Genomic DNA, 21,459 nt, shown 5'->3' on the forward strand with positions numbered 1-21,459 from the left:
CGACGGTGCAATCGGCATAGGGCGGCCATCGGTAGGAGGGGGACGACCCAATGACAAGAGGAGGGCCAAATCGATGGTCGGCGGTGACCATCGGTGTCGGAAATCAAAGAAAAATGGCAAAAATAAAAGTTTCTTCCGCAACAAAATCCGACGACTCCGATCGCTGGCGAGCGTGCACACCGGCACGGGAAGGAAAGGGGAGAAGAGAGAAAGGGGAGGAGGCTTACCTCCGACGCCGGCGAGGCTTTTCCGGCGAGCAATTGGACGGGCACAGGTCGGTCTTCGCGGTGGATTTTCCGACGATCTCTACTTTTTGCCCCGAAATTTCTCGATGAGAGGGAGAGAGGAGGGTTCTCCTCCTTAAATAGAGCCGGAGGGGCTCTTTCCGACTCCGATTGAGAGCCAGCGAGAGGAAGAAGACTCCTCCCTTTGGAGTCTTTCCCTGTTTTTCTTTTTTTTTTTTCGTTTTGGGCTTTGGTGGGCTAGGATTCTTATTCGGACCGAGCCATCACAGATACTCTCATGTGAAAAGAAAACAAATCCTCATAATTCATAAAATAATAATAATAATAATAATAATAATAATAAAATAATAATAATAATAATAATAATAATAATAATCAGTAAATCAAATCAGATCATTTAAATCATGTTGATTTAATTTGATTTTAATATTTTATTGATTCAATTTAATTTTTAAAAATATTAAATCAGACTGATTCGACTTAAATTTGAGTATGAAACCGATTCAAGTCGAATTATGCTCCACCCTAATGTCAGTTGGCGTAGGAGCAGCAATCCCCCCCCCCCCCCCCAACACTAACGTTTACTATCGTGGCGTCTATCGGCGATCTCAAATCAATCACTCGTTTTAGGGGCCTTTTAGTGCCCTTCGTATATTTTTAATAAAATTGGATATAAAGGAATTACCTTCATTAATTTACATTAAAAGAAATGGCTCGCCTATGCACGGGTTATTCAGAAACAAATAAAGTGCCAGGTGGTACACGCTAAGGAACCAATACAAGCAAAAACTTGTTAACAGAGAATGTTACCTCAATTTCATTACCGTATATTTACACACGTCTGCATGAGATGCCATATTTTTCAGGACATCCATGCATGAAACAATGTGAAACATTGGTTAGATGCTGCTCATAGGCCAATAAGAGTTCTCTTTGGACTCACTGACAACATGATTACCACCTTTCTTCCACCATCTCCTATACTCATTACGAGGTTCGACTCTTCTCCAAGGAAGACCAAAAAAAAAATCTCCGCACCGCCACGGACCGACTAGGGCTCACATCCAAATTTAAGAAAATCTGAAACAGATCGTCAATCATATCATCAATGACCGTAAAAATAATGTTCTTGCATTGCTTGATTGTTTCAGGTGGCTTGCCAATTAGTCTGATTTTCCCCGAAGACCATAAATATGCTCATACGAGACTTGCGTGGCAAAGCCACAACCCAGCATGAAATCGGCAGAAGGCATAATTTTGCAGAAACAAACTCCACATAAGCATCCAAATTTTCGCAGGTCCAGCTACCTGGTCAACTGAAAGAGTAACACAAAACAAGTTCACGCATACAGCTGTTAACATCCAAAACAGTAATCCATTGTCCTGAATAACGGTTATTTGTTTTTGGGGATCTGACAAACATCACCAACGATCTCATCATATAGAGTATTGGTACTCCCGGGCAGTCTAATTCTACAGTCAAAATAGATTTATCTCAGAGGAAACAATCCCTTAATAGAAGGAAACAATTAAAGAGGAACTCAAAAAGAAAAGAAAATGTTTACATGGCTCCACTGCTTTGAACAAGCGAGGTGACCCTCGAGGTCTTATAAGCCCAAAAAATTGTCCGCAATAAAATAGGATGCAGTGGAATTAAGGTGCTGTGGACTGTTTAAGATAAGCAATAAGGTCCGCACGTTCTTGTGGCTTCTTCAGTCCGGGGAAAACCATCTTGGTACCAGGAATGTACTGCATAACCAAAAAAAAGTCCATCAGAAATAAGATAAGATGACCCCATAGTTTCAGGCACGCGCCCTTCGTCATTATATGTAGTAAATTGCAAATAAGATAACCATTACTGTAAACAAAATAATTCAACACTTAACCAGCTCCAGTTACCTACACCCCTAGACAAGGAGGATGAGAGAAAATTGCGCACACAAAAATTCCAGTTATCCAATATGAAGAATCTTGGTCCATATGATCTAATTATGGGAGGACAGGGTTATATGTGTGATTTATAGCATGAGGCACACAATATCAGGATTACATGTTTATTTTTCTCTCACTTGGTAGAAGCAATCATCAAATAAAACGCAACAGTGGCATGGCAACCTAGGGAGACACGTATGTGAAATTAATGACTCGTTCAAGGTTTCCTTACAATAAAGGCATTTGTATATATCTATGAACAGGTACCGAACCAATTTAGAATTTAATTTATTAAAAAAAAAAGAAAAAAGAAAAAACCACCAACAAAGAAAAGAGGGGCCCATAGAACCAGACATGCGCACTCTGGGTCAGGTATGGGCCCAAACATAACACCCCTAAACTCCGAGTCCCAGTCTATTCTAAAACATACAGGACCTGATCCAAACCAGTACCTAGGATAATATAATATGTATTTTAATGAATTATATAATTTTATTTTTATACCTCTATTCTTATAGAATACGTCCAGAAAATCTCAAGTTTGCCTACCACCACCACCCTTTTGGTCTCTCGAATTGCCTTTCATCCAAACGCTCCATTGCTGCCATCCAAACTCCAGCCATCATACCCTATCATCATCTCCTTTTGCCTACATTTTAATGTCCAAAGACATTGCCTGTTCAGTACAACCATAGCCAGATCCGAACCATGTTCAATCCATAACCAACACATACCATATGGATCTTACAATTTCATAGCTACCCAAATCTAGACTGACCTAAATAATGGAGCAAGGTTTGCATCAAAACTTAGACCTGAACAAACAAATAGCCCCGCATCCAAGCTGGGTTTCTTGTCCTGTATAAGAAAAGGTATAGGCTCAACCCAACCTTATTGGCTAATAGCATTACAACTTTAAATTGCCACCATTCTAATCGCAAGCTCCATAGGCTCCAAGTGAATTAAGCTTTTCAAAAGCAAACTTTAGGCTCCAAGTGAATTAAGCTTTTCAAAAGCAAACTTCCAAAGAATTGTCAGCAAGTAAAAGAAAACAAAGTTACGTCATCATTATCACTCAGCTAAAACCTGTGAGGTCAACAGCACCCTCAATTACGGGCAGCAACAGGTCAGGTGTAGATATGCGCAGGGCTGGAACCTAATTTACAAGCCTACGTTGTGTCCATCTTGGAAAGTGTGTAATTCATAAACTGGATACACAACGGACACTGCCAAAACATGTCAGATTCTTAGATTGTGGATATTTATGACCACTGAAGAGTTGGTCTTTCCCAACACAGAGTTTGACACAACTTGTACAAATATTATGACAATTAGAAGTGGATTTTAGTTGTTCTTGGACTCGAAGCTTGTTTAGTGATGGAGAAACTAAAAACTCTTATGATGTGTGATGACTTTTGTGCCTGAGCTAGTTTGGAGCTTCTATGCAGAAGATGTATCTTCATATAGAAGTGAAGTAATCAACACTAGACTTTGGGTTTTATTTCTCCTTCTTGCATCCAAGTTAAAAGATAGCAAGTCAACAATCTTAAAATTTCTGATTTACACTGGCAGTCACTATTTGAAATAATTGTGTTTGAAGATTGGGACAAAAAAAATCTATGGTGTGTTATGACTTTCACATCTGAGCTAGTTTATAGTTCCCATACAGAAGATGCTTTTTTTTTTTTTTGAAAAAAAAAAAGTGTAGGTAAAGTATCAACACTATGATTTTAGCAGCGCCCCCTCCCCCCCTCCCCACCCAAAACAAACAAAAACCCCCTTTTTCTCTTTTTTTGCCCTCAGGTTACAAATAGAGATAGAAAACCATCCCCTTGAATTTAGGATTTATATTGGTGGTCACTTTTCAAAGTAATTGCCGCCAAATTTGCATGTTACACTTCAGAACATACTTGAAACCAAATCAACACTAGCACTATTGTGGTTATATAAGTTAACAACTAACTAGTTAGCTGTAACACAAAGAAGCACTTTTTAATGGTGTCGAATGTAACAACTTCTAGATTTTTACCTTTTTAAAATTTTCCATCCTGCAAAATTAAACATTTGATTTTATAACTTAAATATTACTTTTCCTCCTTGTCAATTGAGATCTTTGGATACATGTTTGAATCTTAATCTCACATCCATATCCATACAATACAATGTCGCTACCAGACAGAGATAATAATAAGATATACATGTAGCTATATGGTTCTTTGGCATTTGTGGAGTTGTATGGTACATTAGAGAGAGAGAGAGAGAGAGGAGTGGGGGGGGGGTCAATTCGAGAGTGAAGTTGGGGACAAAAAGAAACAAACATATTTTATTAACATGGTATAAAACATAACCAAAAAATGTAAATATACACAAAGCATGGTGTTCAAGCTGAGAATTTCAGTATTAAATTGTGCTACACCCAAACCCACCAATAAAGTTTAGTGTACATTATATGACCTAAATAGGCCAGCAGCCATCGGGTTCAATTTCTTAGGACCCAAAGGAAAGAATTTTGGTTTGTTTCAGGACAGTCCACCAGACTATGGACCTCCATTATTACATGCCCTTTTACCAGCAACTAATGCATTAACCTATTAGTGTCGATACCATTAAAAGTCGTACATGCAAAACTTAGCTTCCAAGGCACTAGGTCATGTAGCAAGAACAAGCCAGTACACCATTAGTTTACAGATACAACTACATCATATCAGCCATATCTGACCTATCATAATGGATCATGGAAGACATTTTACCTCCCAAAATACCACCACCATGCATTATCACCATATCTGATTTATCATGATGGATCATGGGAGTCATTCTACCTCCCAATATACCCCCACCATTTCACAAAAAGAACCAAGGGTGCTAGACCTGCACCAGAAGCCTCCCTCATGTGGGAAACATTTCTAATTCCCATGGTGCCCCATCTTAAGTGCAGAAAGGATGTGCCTCGCATTACCAATATGTGGTTTTCACCTCCATATGAATGTAGTTTTACTGTCTTCCAAAAACCAACATCGGAGGCTCCTAAGTGTCAGGCTTCACAAAATAAATGCCAAGCACAACAAATTATCTGAGAAAGTTGGATCTCTAAGTTACACCCCCACACTTTACATATAAAAACGAAACTACACCTCTAGAATATCTAATGCATAGCATATAACTACAACAGCCATAAGCGATCATAAAACCATAGACAAATTATGTAGCAAAGACTGATTCTTGAGCAACCCCCATCCCAACCCCCCCCCCCCCCACCTTCAACAACAAAAAAAAAAAAAAAAAAAAGAAGGTGCAGGGGCGGGGAATCACAATCATACTAACATCCCTCTAACACGATTTGAAATCTCAACCATATTGTCCCATCTCAATCCCATATGCACCCGTATTGTCTGTATTGACCAGTAACAACATGGGGTGCCATCTGATTTGATGAACCTCAAGTAGAATGGGGGCATAGTGCATCTTGTGCCATGCTGACACATAAACAATATAAAGGCATATGGCAAGATTTCAAAACTTGTTCTAACATGAGTAGCAGCCATGTATCAACAAGCATATGACAATTGTGACTATCATCTTATGATGACATCTCCAGCTAATTAAATTTCAGGCAACTTCAACAGTAAATAAGTCTAAGAACAAAATTCCAAGTGCCATAACCTAGTTCATGTAAACCCAATAATGCGGTTCACTATTATCCCTTTTTATCTTGGTAATATCCAACAAAATCCAAGAGTCCACTGTACCAAATTACTCAATATTATTACAAAAATAAGTGCCAATTATAGAAGGCTTTCATCTGGAAGAACAATTTACCCCATCCTAGTCCTAGGTGTATTTTGTCAAACTTGATAATGCATGAAGTACTGTATGTGTTGTAAAGAGACCAGCCACTGTCAACTAAAGTCTCATCAGAACCAGTAATGCTTTTCCTATGAGATACTCCAGCAAAAGAAATGCACAAGATACAGTGGCAAATTGCTGCTAATGCCATGACCTTTGAATATACACCCACATCCACTACAGTTTATACCTAAACACAAAAGCATATTGTATAAGAAACCATACTGAGATAGCTTAAATTAATTTTATCATGACCTTCTTCTTAAAGACAAGGCAAGAATTAAGAAGGAAAAAGGGATTTATAGAAGCAAGATGTCCTACAACTGCTACTGTATTCATTTCAAAAAGTGCATTTGAAAACACAAACATTGATATTCAACAACTACTAGATCATTAGCCTAAGAACATGAGTACAAATGGTAATGCATAGCTGAATTGTAGAATCATTGAGAGAACAGCATTCTTGAGAGGAAACCAAAGAAATAAAGAGAAAGCTGGAGCAATAACTTCATGTTATAAAATGAAATGTCATCAAGATTAAAAAAAATGGAAAAGCCATTTAGCATATATGATTAAATTTGTAGGGCATATAGACATCAAGATTCTTTCTAATAATGAAATGTTAGTTACAAGATGGTTGCCACCCGAAGCCTATGACTTGAACATTTACCTAGAATTGATTGTTTTTGTTCTTCACATGACACAATAGTACAGCATAGTAATAAAGAGGAAACCATCATTTCTGAAATGAATTGAACTTGTGATCTTTTCTTCTTTGAAGTAAGCCATAATAAGAATAGATCCCTGGCTATCAACTACCTAAGGGTAAAAATTTTGTCAAGATCAAATTTCAAAAGATGGAAATAGAAGGCAGCATCTCAAGAATGATCTAGAAAACAAATCTTCAAAACCAAGATAAACAAATCCATGGCTTGGATAGGGTATTATTGTATCAAAGTCAAGTTCGACCACCTCCCATTATGGACCAGACCAAAAGGGATTTCAAATTTGAATTTTGACACAAACCCTATCATACAAGAATCATGTTGGGTTTAGATGCAAGTCCAAGTAGGGAAAACTTCATAATAACCATCATGCTTGTGAGCTCCATATTGATATACTAAGATCTTAATACTTAGGATTTCAAATTTGAATTTTAACACAAACCTTATCATCCAAGATCATGTTGGATCTAGATACAAGTCCTGATAGGAAAATTTTCATGATTCCATCATGCTTATGACCTCAGTATGGATATATCCCACTAATCAGCTTCAAGTTGGGTGTGAATTAAGTCCAAGTCACATCCAAGTAACATCAAATTATTTTATGTTAATTCACTCCTCATTTCATGAATTATGACTAGTAATCAAGCCCGCCAATAACTCTTATGTTCCAAAACAAGGACAGAGAAGCCAAACATGAGGGGATGGTGTTACAAGGGACATTGACAAGGGAAGACATGAAGAGAAGGGAAAGATAGGTTACTTAGTCTCAAAGAAGAATTGAATTAAGGATTTGGCAGTTCAATTCCCCTACTCTCAAGTTTCAATATTCGCATCCATTTTAGGTGAGACAGACAAACTTTACAAGAAATGTCAAGGGGTATAAGACTAACAATTAGTATATGTTAATATATATTCAGCAACCCATCAAATCTCAATCAGATTGGGCTCACGAAACCCATAGCATACTGTATTATGTTAGATCATCAGGTTATGTCAGATTCCAGTTGATACCATATGTAGACATACACCTGAAATCATGTATGAATCTGTCTTTGCAGCCAAGCACAATAAATTAAGCTCACGCTTCTAGATCAAGTTCATGTTGGATCTGAGCCAGCCAGCACAGTGACAACCATAAGCATGGACAATCCCATATAAAAGGGGAAAATATAAACTAAAAGATTGCACATGTAACTAGTCATCTTTAAAGAAAATCAAATCAAATAACAAACTGCCCACCCCTTCTTAATGAGGATCAACCTGATTCTGTATATCATACATGAAAAGTTGATTGAAGCCGATCTAGCAGTGCACACAACTTTTAAAGATCTAAAAATATCTAATAGAATATCTAACCACTTGATAAGTCCCGAAAAGTGCTCAAGTGAACTTGAGCAACGCTGCTAATTCGACTTACACAGAATCCAGCAGAATCTATCATTTCTTTGATTCATCTGAACCAAGAAAAGGGGGAAAAAGTACCTCAAAAAGGTAGTATGTCCTGAAAAAGAGCTTGATTTACCAAATTCTAAATCAGTAGGCATACTAAATAAAGGTTATCTCTGTCTCTTAGCAATACAATTTATCCATTCTAGTGGACTAGAGATAGCAAAGGAATATATTAATACATAATTGACTCTGTAAAATGCAAGATGTAGAAAATAGATATTTCCCTCCAAATAACGATTTTTCATTAAAGAAACAAAAAAAAAAAATCCTCCGAAAATTAATGTCTATACATCTCCGATATAACTGTCACATTTCAGGTGGAAAATATCTTGGTCAAACAACCTTTCTTAACATTTTACACTTAAAAAAGGGGAAAACATGGTTGACTAAAGGAATTGAACGCTCGTTTAGGCTATCATGGAGATGTTTGGTCACAACACATTACAATCTTATAAACATTCCACAAAAAAAATGGATTTAAAGTTATATATAGTCAATGGTATTGAGTTGAGATTCTGCACCTTTTTAGGATTAAGCAAGTAATCATACAAAGTCGACTCCTCCCATATCACAGCCATGTTCTTGTTTGCAGCAGAGTATGAATAACCAGGTGTAGTACCAGATTGCCTCCCAAACAGACCGTTCAGATTAGGTCCTACATATATCAACATTCAGAGCAAAACGAGAAAATTATCAGAAAAAGTTAACACACGATTAATAAAAAACTATTACTAACTAAAGAAGGACGGATCAAGTTGCCGCATTAAATGCGCAGATAGATAGCCTGCACGTTGGAAAATAGCACATGTTTGCATGAAGATGCGTATGAAAATAAACAAATATCTTGTTATGTATTATAAGCACCATGAAACACATTGGTTTTCACTGCTCAGCAAATCTTAATCAATAAATTCTAGGGTCAAGATTAGCAAACATATAGATTAGAGATAACCAATAAAAGGGGAATATATACCACATAAAGCTGACAGATTGAAGGTTGCAGATTCAACAGAAGTCTACGAAGACTTCAGCCATAGAAATCGAGCACCAAATAACACAGAAAAGAAAATCACATAGATCACATAAAACACTATTTATGTCAGAAATTAAGGAACTACCACCATAAATACATTTTAAAAAAAAAAAAGGAGCAAAATCTCGAGAGGCCTTACTTGAGCAAGAGCCAAGCAGATCGAGCTCCGACTTCAAACTAATTAGAGAATGTTCGGATCAAACAAATCAAGCAGAAAACATATATATAAAAATAAAAAAAAAAAAAAAAAAAAAGCGAAAAACACATACGTGCATCAAGATCATAAGAAATAAAACAGATATCGGAGGGAGAGAGATCCACCTTGCTTGTGTCCGGCCCCCTTCTCGACGGTGTGGCACTGCGCGCACTTGGTCTTGAAGATCTTCTCCCCGGCCTTCGGATCGCCAGGAGGAGCCTCCGCAAACGACGCCATCGACGACCTCGACCGAGGTCTCGGTTTAGGGTTTGATTCACTTGTCCTTTCCCAACGGCAGCGATGACCGACTGCCTTCGGCGGCTACTTCCAACGAGCGACTACAGCTTCCTCGGAGGCGCTAGCCACGCTCCCATATATGCGGGTGCGCTGCTTAAATTACTATAATGCCCTTTATAACTCTTGGAATAGCATGGTGCGTGCTCCGTGGTTTTAAACGGAAAAGTCTAGAATGGCATCGGTGTTTTAGGTGTGAAAGATGCTTCTGGAAGCTCAGTTCGCGTTCGTGTGTGGGTACTTCGAATGTCAGGGGGCGGTCGGAAAGGATGCCACGTGTCCGGAAGCATGGCTGGTGAGTTCCAGTAGGGCTCATCGAACCAGATTCCTAATCGAGCCAAGTTCCTAGCAATCTGGTTGGATGGAGCTTGATTTGAAATTAATTTTAAGGTTGAAAGTTGAGATCATCTTTATCACTATTTTGGATTTGATTTGAGCTTAATTTTGAATTAAACCAGGCAAAAGTAAAATTTATCAACTTGATAACTCTTAATTTGAAAATTAATTCAAGTTTGAAGCAAACTCAATTATAACTTGAATTAAAGCTTCATTCAACTTTTGATCAAAACTTGGTTCAAGCATGATTTCAATCTTGATTCAATTTTTAGTTAATATTTAATAGGTTTAAAATTGAATAAAGACCCAACCTTAAAGTATTGTAAGATAATAAACGGCAAACAACCAGTATATAAATTTATATAATAGATATAATATATATTTTGGAGCTTAATTGAGCCAAATCTAACCGAATTAGGTCTGTTTTTTGACTTAGCCTAAAACTAGTTCCAAATATAGATTGTAGGTTTAAGCTTGCTTAGGTTTGAATTGAACTTGAATGATGTTTTTCCCAACCAATGTTTGAATGGAACTATGTAGGTCATTTGCCACAACTAATTCTTGGTTCTCAAGGAGCAAAATTATTAAGCAATCCTTGGGTAAAACGGACATATAAGCTAATGTAATTGCCTTGATCAACAATCTAGACCACTGGATTTATGGATTTGTTTGATGGTATGTAGCAATAAATTTTAAATTTAGCTTTCTCTGATGAAAATTGTGTGAAAAATTAACGATCGAGAGATCCGAGAATTATATTTTCTAAAAATACAAATGTGTCCCGCATTCTTATAATTTTTTTTATATAAAATCATGCTTTATTAATGTCGAAAGACTTGAAAAATGACCAAACAGAAGTTGAAATTTTAGAGAATACTATCTAAAAATTAATGCCTCTTTTTTTTTACAGTAATAAAATAAAAAATGGCAAGCTATGCTCAACATTAAACATATGTTTTAATATCGGTGACTTATTCGCTATGGTATTTTGCTATACCATAGTTTGATAAATGTCATGCACATGTTGGATGACATCCCAAGAGATCATATGCTTAAAACCTTCATTAGATGCTATATAACATGATATCATGTGGATATCTAGTAGTCCAGTACTGGTACCCAACACACCATAACAGTTTGGTGAATGCTAGATTGCTACAGGGATTGTTTTTTAAGAAAAGTAGTGGGAAGACCGAAGATCCTACAGAAGGTATCATGGACCTACATGGCGATTGCGAGGCGCATCCCTAATGCAGAACGATACCCTTGTGACTCCTTTGCTTATAATCTTGTTCGTGTTAAAAATTAGACGACCAAAGAAAAGGAATGGCATTGATCTTTGGGCATTTTGCATTCTAAGACATTGTGAGCCACATTTTTGAAAGATGGCCTCTTTTCTTGTGCATAAGACTTCCCACACGCCAAGAAACATGCAAATCGCCTCACCAATTTGCTCTCTTGAATAACATGGTCATCTCGAATGCCACATCAGCAACTACAGACCTCTCTTCTATCCAGCACATCCCTTCATCTCCTCATGTTCTCACACTTTCAAGGCTTGGCAAGGAACAATCCCAACATACAAGGCCAAAGCAGAGGTTTTCATGCAGTGCAGAAGAAAAAAAAATCTCTAATAGGGTAAACATTAGAAAGGCAGATGTCCAAAGAGGGTGTAGAATCCATCCGTTACCCCTAAATATAGTCAGTATTTTGTGGCACCAGCATTGTCTAATCTTTCCAAGGATTTCACATGCACCATTGAAGAAGATCTGAACGAAAAAGTGTACATTAGAGTTATACTTTGATTATGTTTTATAATGAATGAAATTTTTATCTCAAGAACATTCGAAGAACATTTTGGAACAAAGGGTCATTACTGACTGTATTTATTAAAATTGTTCTTTTTAGCCTTCATTTTGAAAAGATTACTACCATCAAGACAACCCTTCGTCACGGCATGAAGTGGCTTATTGCTGGAAGACAACAAACAGCCTCTAGCCAGCTTATTTTTCTGGGTTGAGCTGCTGAGGCAACAGGACAGAAGGAAACCATTGACATGCATATCATGGCCCAAATGAATCCACTGACCTACTGTACATTCCAAATTACATGATCACCACATCAATCAAAACTAGAAAGAGAAGTTTGATAGTATATTGTGCTCAGAGATTCAAGTTCATTCCCTTCTCTTTTACCCATATACCATGTTTGAATATCCAATGGCACTTCTAGCTGCAGGACTTGCCTATTTAAAGCGACTCAACATATAACTCACAGCCTTTAAGGCATATATGATACAGCAGCTTAACTAGGAGAGAAAAACAGGTACTATAAATAGTAAACCACACTCAGCAGACAGGTGGTGACGCTACACTATGCATGATTGCAGCTATCTGATGATCGGTACCTTTTAATCGGAACACATGAGGCTTGCATCTTCAGACAAGTCATCGCCACCGTGGTGTTTCTCGCCTGTATCACAACCCAAATGATACTGTTTTAAGGAAAAGACGAGAACAACAACATAAGCAGCAATGTAAGCTTCAGACTTCAAAGAGTGCAAAATGGTAGCATACGTTGGCTTCCTCCCATCCTGCAACATATTATTTACTTGCAGTTTCCTCCCATTATTTGATTGCTCACCAGTCTGGGCTGGAAATGCCTGTAGTTTTCAGGATAAGAGTGAGTAGAAGAGATGCATGATTCCTACTTCCACAAGATAATGCTGCTCATCTGAGCAAGGATTAAAGGAAAGTGTTACAGTTGCGGGAATGCGTCAGACCCACCACAGTCATCGGTCATCTGATGTCTGTCAGGCACTAATGCTTAGTAGCAACAGATGGTTATAGGACAAACCACTTGTGTTCTATAATAATGGTCATTGGATATGCGGGAATGAGACCCACCTTTTTATTTCCTGTAACGAGATTTCCAGTAAAAGGAGCAACAATCTTGGTACTAGGTCCTTGAGGCCTCTTCAACCTTCTGTCCTCTTTTTCCTGCACGATCAAATCCATGAGAATCACAACAGACCTAAGAAAGAGTTTAAGACAATCTAGAAAGGTGCTACATTTCCAGCTCTGCTAGTAGGCTCATTGAATCGGTATGAATGTTGTTATAAAGCAAGGTTTGATGCCAGGAAAGTTCCTACAAAACCTGTAGAGATGGGTCTCCTTCACATCACAGGAAACCCCCTACACACCATGGGACTCAACCACCAAGTATTATTGGAGTTGCATGTCAATCAGTTGTGTTGGGTGGAACCAATTAAATGTATACCTTCTTTCACAAGAGACTCTCCTCGGCTATGGCATCAAAAATTAAAATCCTCTCCTTTCCATGAGATTAGATGCTTTAACACTCCAAGAACTCAAATGATAGCTTTGTAATTGTATAAAATGAAGTTTTGCAAACTTTAAAGCCTCAAATTTGTAATTGCAATTACAAGAGTTCCAAAAAACATTACTAAATATTTTTCACAAAATTAAAAACAAAAAGGAAACATCTAAATCTTATTAAGTTTCAAAACTAGAAAGGTTCACATCCACAAGATGAGAACTTTGGATTGCAATCATTCAGTGATGATTTGCTCTGATATCATAAATCAAAATTGGTACTCAATTGTACCGTTGAGCATTAATATGACTGAATCATACGGAGTTTTGATGCTACTGGAGTCTAATGATTGATGAATGTATGATTGAACATATTCCAACTGAATCTATTCTTCTAACAGATCGGTCTGATTATCATTCAAAGATCATATTTCCTAAAGTGATTAGGTGCCAATATATGGTCAAATAACTAGGTAAAACAACTATTTCTTGTTTCTCAACTAGGCATGGCTCCCTTAAAATAAAAGTTGCCAAACAAGAGAAGCATCTATAATGTGCCATTTTACCTCCTTTGATTTGTTCCTTTGGAGGGTATTTGTGAGCTGAACTTGAGGCCCAGCATCAGAATTAGACTTGTTCCTTGCCAGAAGGTTAATAGAACTGGAAATCAAAAAAGAGATACTTATAGATTTTAGTCTTTCTAATATATTATTGGAAAAAATTGAAAAACACTAGAACAAAAACATAATTTCCAATTTCAGATGCAGTTGAGATCTTAACCTGGACTTTGATTGTCTGACAACCTGGGCAGCTCTGCCCTTCAGGCGGGCGCCCTCGCTCTCCGATGTCAAAGTTTTTCTAATCACTTCCTTGCGGTCGCTGAAAAATTCAAAGCAGATATTGGGAAACAACAATATGAGCATCTAAAGTGCCAATATATCTTCTCAAAATGATGTCATGATCATGTAACAAGTTAACCTTTTAATTTTTAGTCCTCGGCTCTTCGCACTACAGGTTGTGTTCATACTTTTTGAACCACCCTATAAAAATGACAGTTGTGACAGTCAGTGACCGCAGCAAGACTATCATGATTGAAATCAGAAGTGCTACCAGTGTTGTTCAGAAGAAAAAAGAAAAAAGAAAAGGGAAAAGCAAGCTTGAAGGTTCAAAGATTACTATATTGATCACTATCATAAGTCCTCTTTGAACTCACCTGCACACTTGACCCACAATTTGCCTGATTTCGTGATGATGCAAAGCTGCTGGGTGTTTTGGAATCCAATCTCACTGCACTTTCCCTATTGCCTGATCTTCTTTCCATGGCAAGAGAAAATGGGCGTGCATTGGTAATATTTGAACATACTTCTGTAACTGATCCATGCAAAGCAACCGAGGCAGATTTATTGTTGCTTGCAACTTCATTAGCAGTTGCCTTGCCTGAATGGAGACTGCTATCTGCCTTGCCAATTAGCTTCTGTTGTGAATGTTTGTCTCCCCTTGACAACTTAACCACTTCTGTCCTTGTTCCATGTTTTAGATCAGGGCCAGTCCTAATTGAAGCGACAGGCTCCTGAAAATAAGACCAAATGAAAAATAAACCAGATCATCCAGTGTTAAAAAAAAGAGAAAGGGAAAAACAGCTGTGTCATTAATCTGTTCTTTATTCAAGTGGATTTTTGGTGCTCATATTCCACTGTTTCCTACAAGAAACACTGATAATATTAAAAAATCATATGTCTTACGAGCAAAGAAAGGAGTAGAGGAGGCATTGCAACCAGTGTGAAAATCAACTGTTACTACTGATGCCCTATGGGATGGTAAATACCAACTTTTCTTGAGTTCTGTAGCTTAAGCTTCCTAAAGTAACCATTTTGCATGTGGAAATGAATATTGAAAAACTTACAATGAAAATTGCTAAATTGTTCAAATGAAAGAATCTTTAAGTTGGAAAGTCCTCACTTCATCACGAAGCCTTATTTTCATAACACCAAATTACATTTTCATATGCACTTACTGATATAATTTGCTAGGGAGGAGGAGATTCCTCCTATCCACCTTGAATATCTACACTGATGACTTGAATGAAACACTGGTGTTCCTAGACCCTTAAAATGAGATTAATATGATAAAACAAGCAATCCAGGGTATTTGTGTTGTATGCAGCAAGCACTTCTCTCATGCTCTGACAAGAATGTTAAGGATCAATCTAATGGCATAACAGAATTAGGCTTACACTATTCTCTTGACTGAATATATTCACTACACTATTAGGAACAAACAATACTTAGCATATACAATAAGTCTGTATTTACTATTAAGAATAAACTGTATACTAGGTAATATTCAACATTTCATTGGAGTACACCAACTTCTCTTTTTTTTAATGCTTCTCTGAACTGTGGGTGCTGGCTATGATATATTACCTGGATAGATAACTAATATAAAAATAAGTTTTATCTGATTGGATGGTTAAAGTGATGCAAGGGAGAAATATTTTCTGATCAATAAATCATGCTGGGATTCTGTGGAGATGGTCAGTAAAAAGCAGGCTCTGCTTTAGCCCTGAGCTCAACGATGGAAAAGGAGTTATTGCAGTTAGAAAATGTGCATGAACTACTGCACCCAAAACCCTATCTCAATCGATTTTATGGACAGGGTGATCCACGATGGTTAAGATTACCCTCCTAAATGAGCTATTGCCTGAGTGTGTCCATAGCATGTCATATTTCTAAAATAAACTTGGACATCCATATCTGACTGGGAAGTTGGAGTTGCTGCAGCATAGTGAAACAGACATTTCCAGTCCTTTGCCGGTCTTGATTTCATTTGGTTACTCAAGAAACAAAACCAGCTTATTCAAAATAACAATTAGTTTTTATACACATGCAAGAAGACTTCCAAGTTCGCCATACCTTCTTCACTTCAGGAACTGATTTACAGTCTGGGGGTTTCTCAACAGCCAGTTTGGTTTTGTCTGGTATCAAGTTGTGATCCAGTGCAAGCTGCAAGTCTCCAGGTCTAGTCTTTGTCAGGTCTGACACAGACCCATTGGGAGCAGGCTCAGGTTCAATATTAGACCCTGGACTCTCTTGTTCCCTCAGAATCTCTTTGTCATCAACACTACTGATATCATTCTGTTCAATCTCTTCCATGCTTCTGGATAATGACGACAAGGATTCTCTGTCCAGGTCTTGTATCAAAGCAATGTTAGAATTTTTCTCCAGCTCAATTTTTCCCATGCTTCTTCCCAGTGAGTCGATATTTGATGTTGTGGATCCTCGATACCACTGTCTAGTTTGAAGAGTTTCACTGCACTTCGTATCCTGCTTGAAGGTTAGTGCTTTTTCGGGTTCTCCTGAAGGGACATCCATAGTTTCTGCTGCCCCATCTCTAAGACTTCCGTGCTGCAAAGCTGTTTCATCATCTTCTCCAGTTTGGCTAGAATTACTACCATCACCACCATAATCCAATGTGAGCTCAGTTTGCTGGTTCTGCTGCAAGGCCTTTAAAGCTCGAAGCCTTCTATAGTATTCTTCAAAGTATGCTTTCTTTTTGGCAACTAAGCCACTAAATTTCTCCAGTTCCTCCTGGCGCCTGTCGTGAGTAAACACTGACCTTTTCTCCCATGACAATGACTCAGCTGCAAATCTTCCAAAGGATATAGAACCGTGATCAAGCATTTGTGAGACTGAAGCTTCCTGCAAACCAGATTAATAATATCAGTACTCTGCATAAATGGAAGAAAACAATATATTTAAATAATCACAGCATCCCAGTTATCTTTCATTGGCTTCTTTATATCACATGCTATATTCTCTGCTAACTTTGTACTAAACATAATATAAGATCCATATAAATCAACAGAAAATGTAAGAGACAAAAAAGGAAAAAAGTTATACCACCAGAGTTGAAAGGTAGTGTATAATGAGTTAAGAATTCAATACATGAGAAGAATAATGAAGTGGGTCACATCAGGAAATATAGAGAAATCAAACAAAGTTACTTAATAATGCTCCGAGCACCCATTGAGCCACTCAATAACCAAAGTATAGGAATATTATATCCATTGTAGACCTTTTGAATACCAATATAACTTTATAAGCAGACATCAGGTGTTTATTTTGTCCCAACTGTACATACTTCAAAAATATGAAAATGAAAGTACAAGGAGAGGAAAACAAGCAAAATAGAACCTAATAGACCATAGCAGAGAATAAAAGAATTAGTACTATTTCTGTTGCAAATATAGTGTAGTATTTGATACAATATATGAAATGTAAGACCATATATTAAAAAATCTGAATTGCAAAATGAAACAAGCAATAGATAAATAGCTTATCCTTATAGTTAGCACTTCTACAAGCTGAATAATGTCATAAGAAAAAGGTTAAAGAGAAGAAAATAGATGGTTTGATATATGTAAGAATGAGTCGCTGTTGGTTTAGCACTCTAAAGGAGAACTAACGAAAATTTAAGAAAAAAATTTGAGATGGTGAACAACCAAAAGAGATTAGAAAAAATTACTTGTGAATCATCTTGATCAGATAACTCCTCCTGTGACCATCCATAATAAGCCTGACCAACATCGGCCGCCATTTCATGTCAACCAGCTACTTCACAAGTATTACACGATACTCTAGAGGCAAAGGCAGTCAATTGATGTTGCCTCCCATTTTACCAAGGTATAAGCACGGACAGATACCTACATGAGAAAAAAGAATGATAGCTTTAGTCATTAACCTTGATAATGCAAAAGTCAAAACATTGAGAATCATATTTCTATTTTAGATTGTGACAGTAAGAAAGTCAAAATATGGGATGATGATGATAGAGGAAATTTAATAACTTGAGATGAAGTTGCGAGAAAAGTAGGAAAAATAATGGATCTCCTGAAATCTAGCATGTAAAAGGGAAGAGTACAGCAGAATCTTTTCACAGTAATTTGTAAAGTATTTGCAAACTTTGCTAGACTTTTACGGTTTTACCGATACTATATTCATCAAGAAATTTTTAATATATTTTCAATGACCATTGTGGTAATAGCATGGGGTTGAAAACTTCTTGACCACAACCAGCTGAGACTATAATCAATTTGGGTTTAGACAAAATTCAACTGCTTGAATTGCATTTGCGAAAGTTTTCACCCAAAAAAAAAAAAAATCATATCCAAAATAGGCTGAGTCAAAAGCAAGTTACTGTTCCAACTTTATTCCAAGAAAAAGTAATGTTTTGTCCATAGGTTTGACGTGGGGGGAAATTTTATATCACATTCATAATTGTCTTGTAAAAACTGGTTGAAATCGTTTACATGGTCAAAAAGAATTAACAACAGTAAAATCATGATGCTCTGATAGGCATAGGAAATCAATGGGAAAAATGAAAAATCAAATAACTTAATACAGACTAATTAAAATGCCATGGAGCATCCTTTCCTTCCGGACTTCAAGGAGAACAGTAGAGGAAAATTCCATGTGGAGCGTTCCAGATCGGACATACTCAAACAAAGACTATTCTAATCAATGAACAATCAAAATAAATTAAGTTTTGTAAACAAGCTAAGACAGTAAATTAAAGTTAGTCCAACACTTACTGCAGTCAGAGATAAACATTAGCTGAAAACATATAATATTAATCTACTTTCATAAGGTCAGAACATTCTTGAACAAGTCAAACAATTGAAAAAAGGAAAAAAACCCTGGCTTCTGAATATAGCCAACTATTTGTTCAGTCTCCAAAACCCAAATTCAGATCTTGTTGTCTTGCCCAACTCAAGCAGATGTTTGATTCGTGGCAAATCTCAACTTTCCATAAAAAGAAACTAAAATCAGGAAAAAAATATCAAAGCAGCTCTTCCATGATCATATAAAATTCAAAATCCAACACCAGATAATTTACTCTAAAAACCTGGTATAACACAAAAAAAAAAGATACATACATACATGCATACATACATACATACATTACATACATACATACATGGGGGGTGGGCGGAGAGAGAGAGAGAGAGAGAGAGAGAGAGAGAGAGATAACAAAGCAGATAAGAAATAAAGAATCCAGCTAAATAGTGATCATAAGAAAGACGATGAAAAATTTAAAGAGACCGAGATAAATATTCCATCTTTGATGGGCAATCAAGATAGGGATTCCAAAATCAAATCTTTAGCATAAAATCGAATCCAACAGAAAGAAGAACATAAAATCGAGCTCCCGAACCTTGTGAAGGGGCAACAAATCATCCATTTTGGGATCAAAAATAATCCAGAAAAAATCGCCTTCGATTTCAAATGAAAGCAAGTGAAGCAGTTGATTCGTTAAGTGATGGCGAAAACCACACCAAATCCTTCGATTTCAATCCTTTATACCTCAACTGCCCAACCAGCTGGGCCGAGAGAGTAGAGCCGTGTGCTTCCCCAACACTCGTAGAGGGACGGTTCGAATGTTTGAGTTCTGATATTCTCACCCCAAAGCTCTCACTTGGTCATCACACGAAACTATAGGTGGAAGCGTGGGAGTAACAACAGGGTGGGTGCAGAATATCAGTTTCACAGGATTCATAGCTTCTTTTTTTTAAGAGTGGTCAGCATAAAACATAAATAAATGGTAGGAGGTGGGAGAAGCTTTCTGGTGGCATGAAAGGACTCTTTCAACTATTGAAGCTTTGCAAGGGGATATCATAAAACAGCTTCTCTGAGGACCTCTTGCTTTGCCTTTTTGTGTCATTTTTCTACGTCTTTGGGACTCACTTGATAAATTATTTGTCATTGTCTTTGGCTGGACAAATGGACTAAAAAGAGGCCACGTGGAATGTCTATCTCTACCAAATGGTGAAGACGTCATATGCTTTATAAACACCCATTCCCCGGAGGACCCAATGCCACGCATCCTTTCACCAGTCAAAAAGAGAAAATTATATCTGCATTTCATGCACCACATGGCTGGCACCACACTGATTAGATAATCTCATTTTATAGGCTCCATTCATCACACACTTATCTGATGATTAGCCCAAAAAAAATGAGATGACCTGATTGACATGATGCTGACCAAATGATACATATGGTGTAGAGTATAATTTATCGAAGAAAGAGTATTGGATCCATCCCCTTGGCTTAACATGCACTCCAAGTTATTAGTCCACTGAATAATAACAAAACATAGAGGTTAAGCAAGGTTGATGTGTAACCTATTTTTTTCCCGTGCAGTTTCTTAACGTCCAATTTTTGCTTTGCATTGGAAGTCCTGGTGCTTTAACTTTCTGGTATATTTCACATGGTGGAGAAGGAAAGCTAGCTCAAATTCCTTATTTGGAGACTGTGAAGTTCACCAGCTTTTACTTTGATGCCATATTAACTGATTACTTAATCCTAAAAACTCAAGGATTTGTTCAGATCATCTATGACGGAATACATATACAATATCTTTGAGGGGGTGTTTTATGCAATGCAAGCTTGATCATAAATATCTATATAACAGAAATCATCATTTAAGAAGAATGTGGCATTTCGATTATTTTACATTGCATGATTGGATACTCCATTCATTGGGTGGGATTTCTTTTCTTCCATCGCTGCCCCTTTCCGCTTTTTTTCTTTTTTTTGTGAACTGGCAGCTTACACAGTTCTTGAATAAATACATCTACTTACATCAACCATTAACAAATTCCAAAACTGACTCGGTAACATAAAGGAGGACTTCCACAACTCGGATCCACTATAATCAGCAACAAGAGATGCCATCCGGTCATTTCACCACCTTCTACTGTTAGGATTTATTCATTGGATATCTTACCTAGGATTCCAAGCAGGCCCTACACCAGTAGGGCCATGGATCAAAATTTATATCAAACTTGATATCAGAAACTAATATATTTAGGATCATAGAAGTCATTTCTAATGAATTATTCTTTGAATATAGATATGTTGCATAAACCTAGCTCCAAACCTCTAACAACCAATATCAATACCCTAACATATACCCTTCCAAATTCCCCCTCTCCCCTCCATGTACAAGATATCCCACGGATATCATTATCTGGCATGGCGTAGGCAGGGACCAACTCTCCACA

At 37.2% G+C, this 21,459-nt stretch overlaps 2 protein-coding genes across 6 annotated transcripts; both read right to left on the reverse strand.

The window, feature by feature from the left end:
• Positions 1-1,600: 1,600 nt before the first annotated feature.
• On the reverse strand, positions 1,601-9,816 carry LOC105049793 (cytochrome c). Of its 3 annotated transcripts, XR_832889.4 has the most exons (4): positions 9,555-9,805; positions 8,722-8,855; positions 1,811-1,994; positions 1,601-1,718 (listed from the first exon to the last, which is right to left on the reverse strand). XR_832889.4 is itself a non-coding variant. In XM_010929551.4 (3 exons), exons 1-3 carry the CDS (start codon positions 9,664-9,666, stop codon positions 1,899-1,901), a joined length of 342 nt encoding a protein of 113 aa, XP_010927853.2. In that variant the 5' UTR covers positions 9,667-9,804; the 3' UTR covers positions 1,601-1,898. The 3 variants fall into 3 exon arrangements, 2 of the variants coding, with proteins under 2 accessions (XP_010927853.2, XP_019707667.2); XM_010929551.4 differs by having other exon boundaries at positions 1,601-1,994; positions 9,555-9,804; XM_019852108.3 differs by lacking the exons at positions 1,601-1,718; positions 1,811-1,994 and adding an exon at positions 5,681-6,213 and having other exon boundaries at positions 9,555-9,816.
• Positions 9,817-12,191: 2,375 nt separating this feature from the next.
• Positions 12,192-19,990, reverse strand: LOC105049792 (uncharacterized). Of its 3 annotated transcripts, none has more exons than XM_073262048.1 (10): positions 19,757-19,990; positions 17,919-18,096; positions 16,307-17,092; positions 14,608-14,964; positions 14,373-14,434; positions 14,175-14,273; positions 13,961-14,054; positions 12,966-13,058; positions 12,636-12,721; positions 12,192-12,531 (listed from the first exon to the last, which is right to left on the reverse strand). In XM_073262048.1, exons 2-10 carry the CDS (start codon positions 17,988-17,990, stop codon positions 12,507-12,509), a joined length of 1,674 nt encoding a protein of 557 aa, XP_073118149.1. In that variant the 5' UTR covers positions 17,991-18,096; positions 19,757-19,990; the 3' UTR covers positions 12,192-12,506. The 3 variants fall into 3 exon arrangements, 2 of the variants coding, with proteins under 2 accessions (XP_073118149.1, XP_073118148.1); XM_073262047.1 differs by lacking the exon at positions 19,757-19,990 and adding an exon at positions 19,608-19,750; XR_012143421.1 differs by lacking the exons at positions 13,961-14,054; positions 19,757-19,990 and adding an exon at positions 19,608-19,750.
• Positions 19,991-21,459: the final 1,469 nt, after the last annotated feature.

The sequence above is a fragment of the Elaeis guineensis genome, chromosome 8, assembly GCF_000442705.2.
Source record: "Elaeis guineensis isolate ETL-2024a chromosome 8, EG11, whole genome shotgun sequence".
In the NCBI taxonomy this organism is placed as follows: Eukaryota; Viridiplantae; Streptophyta; class Magnoliopsida; order Arecales; family Arecaceae; genus Elaeis; species Elaeis guineensis.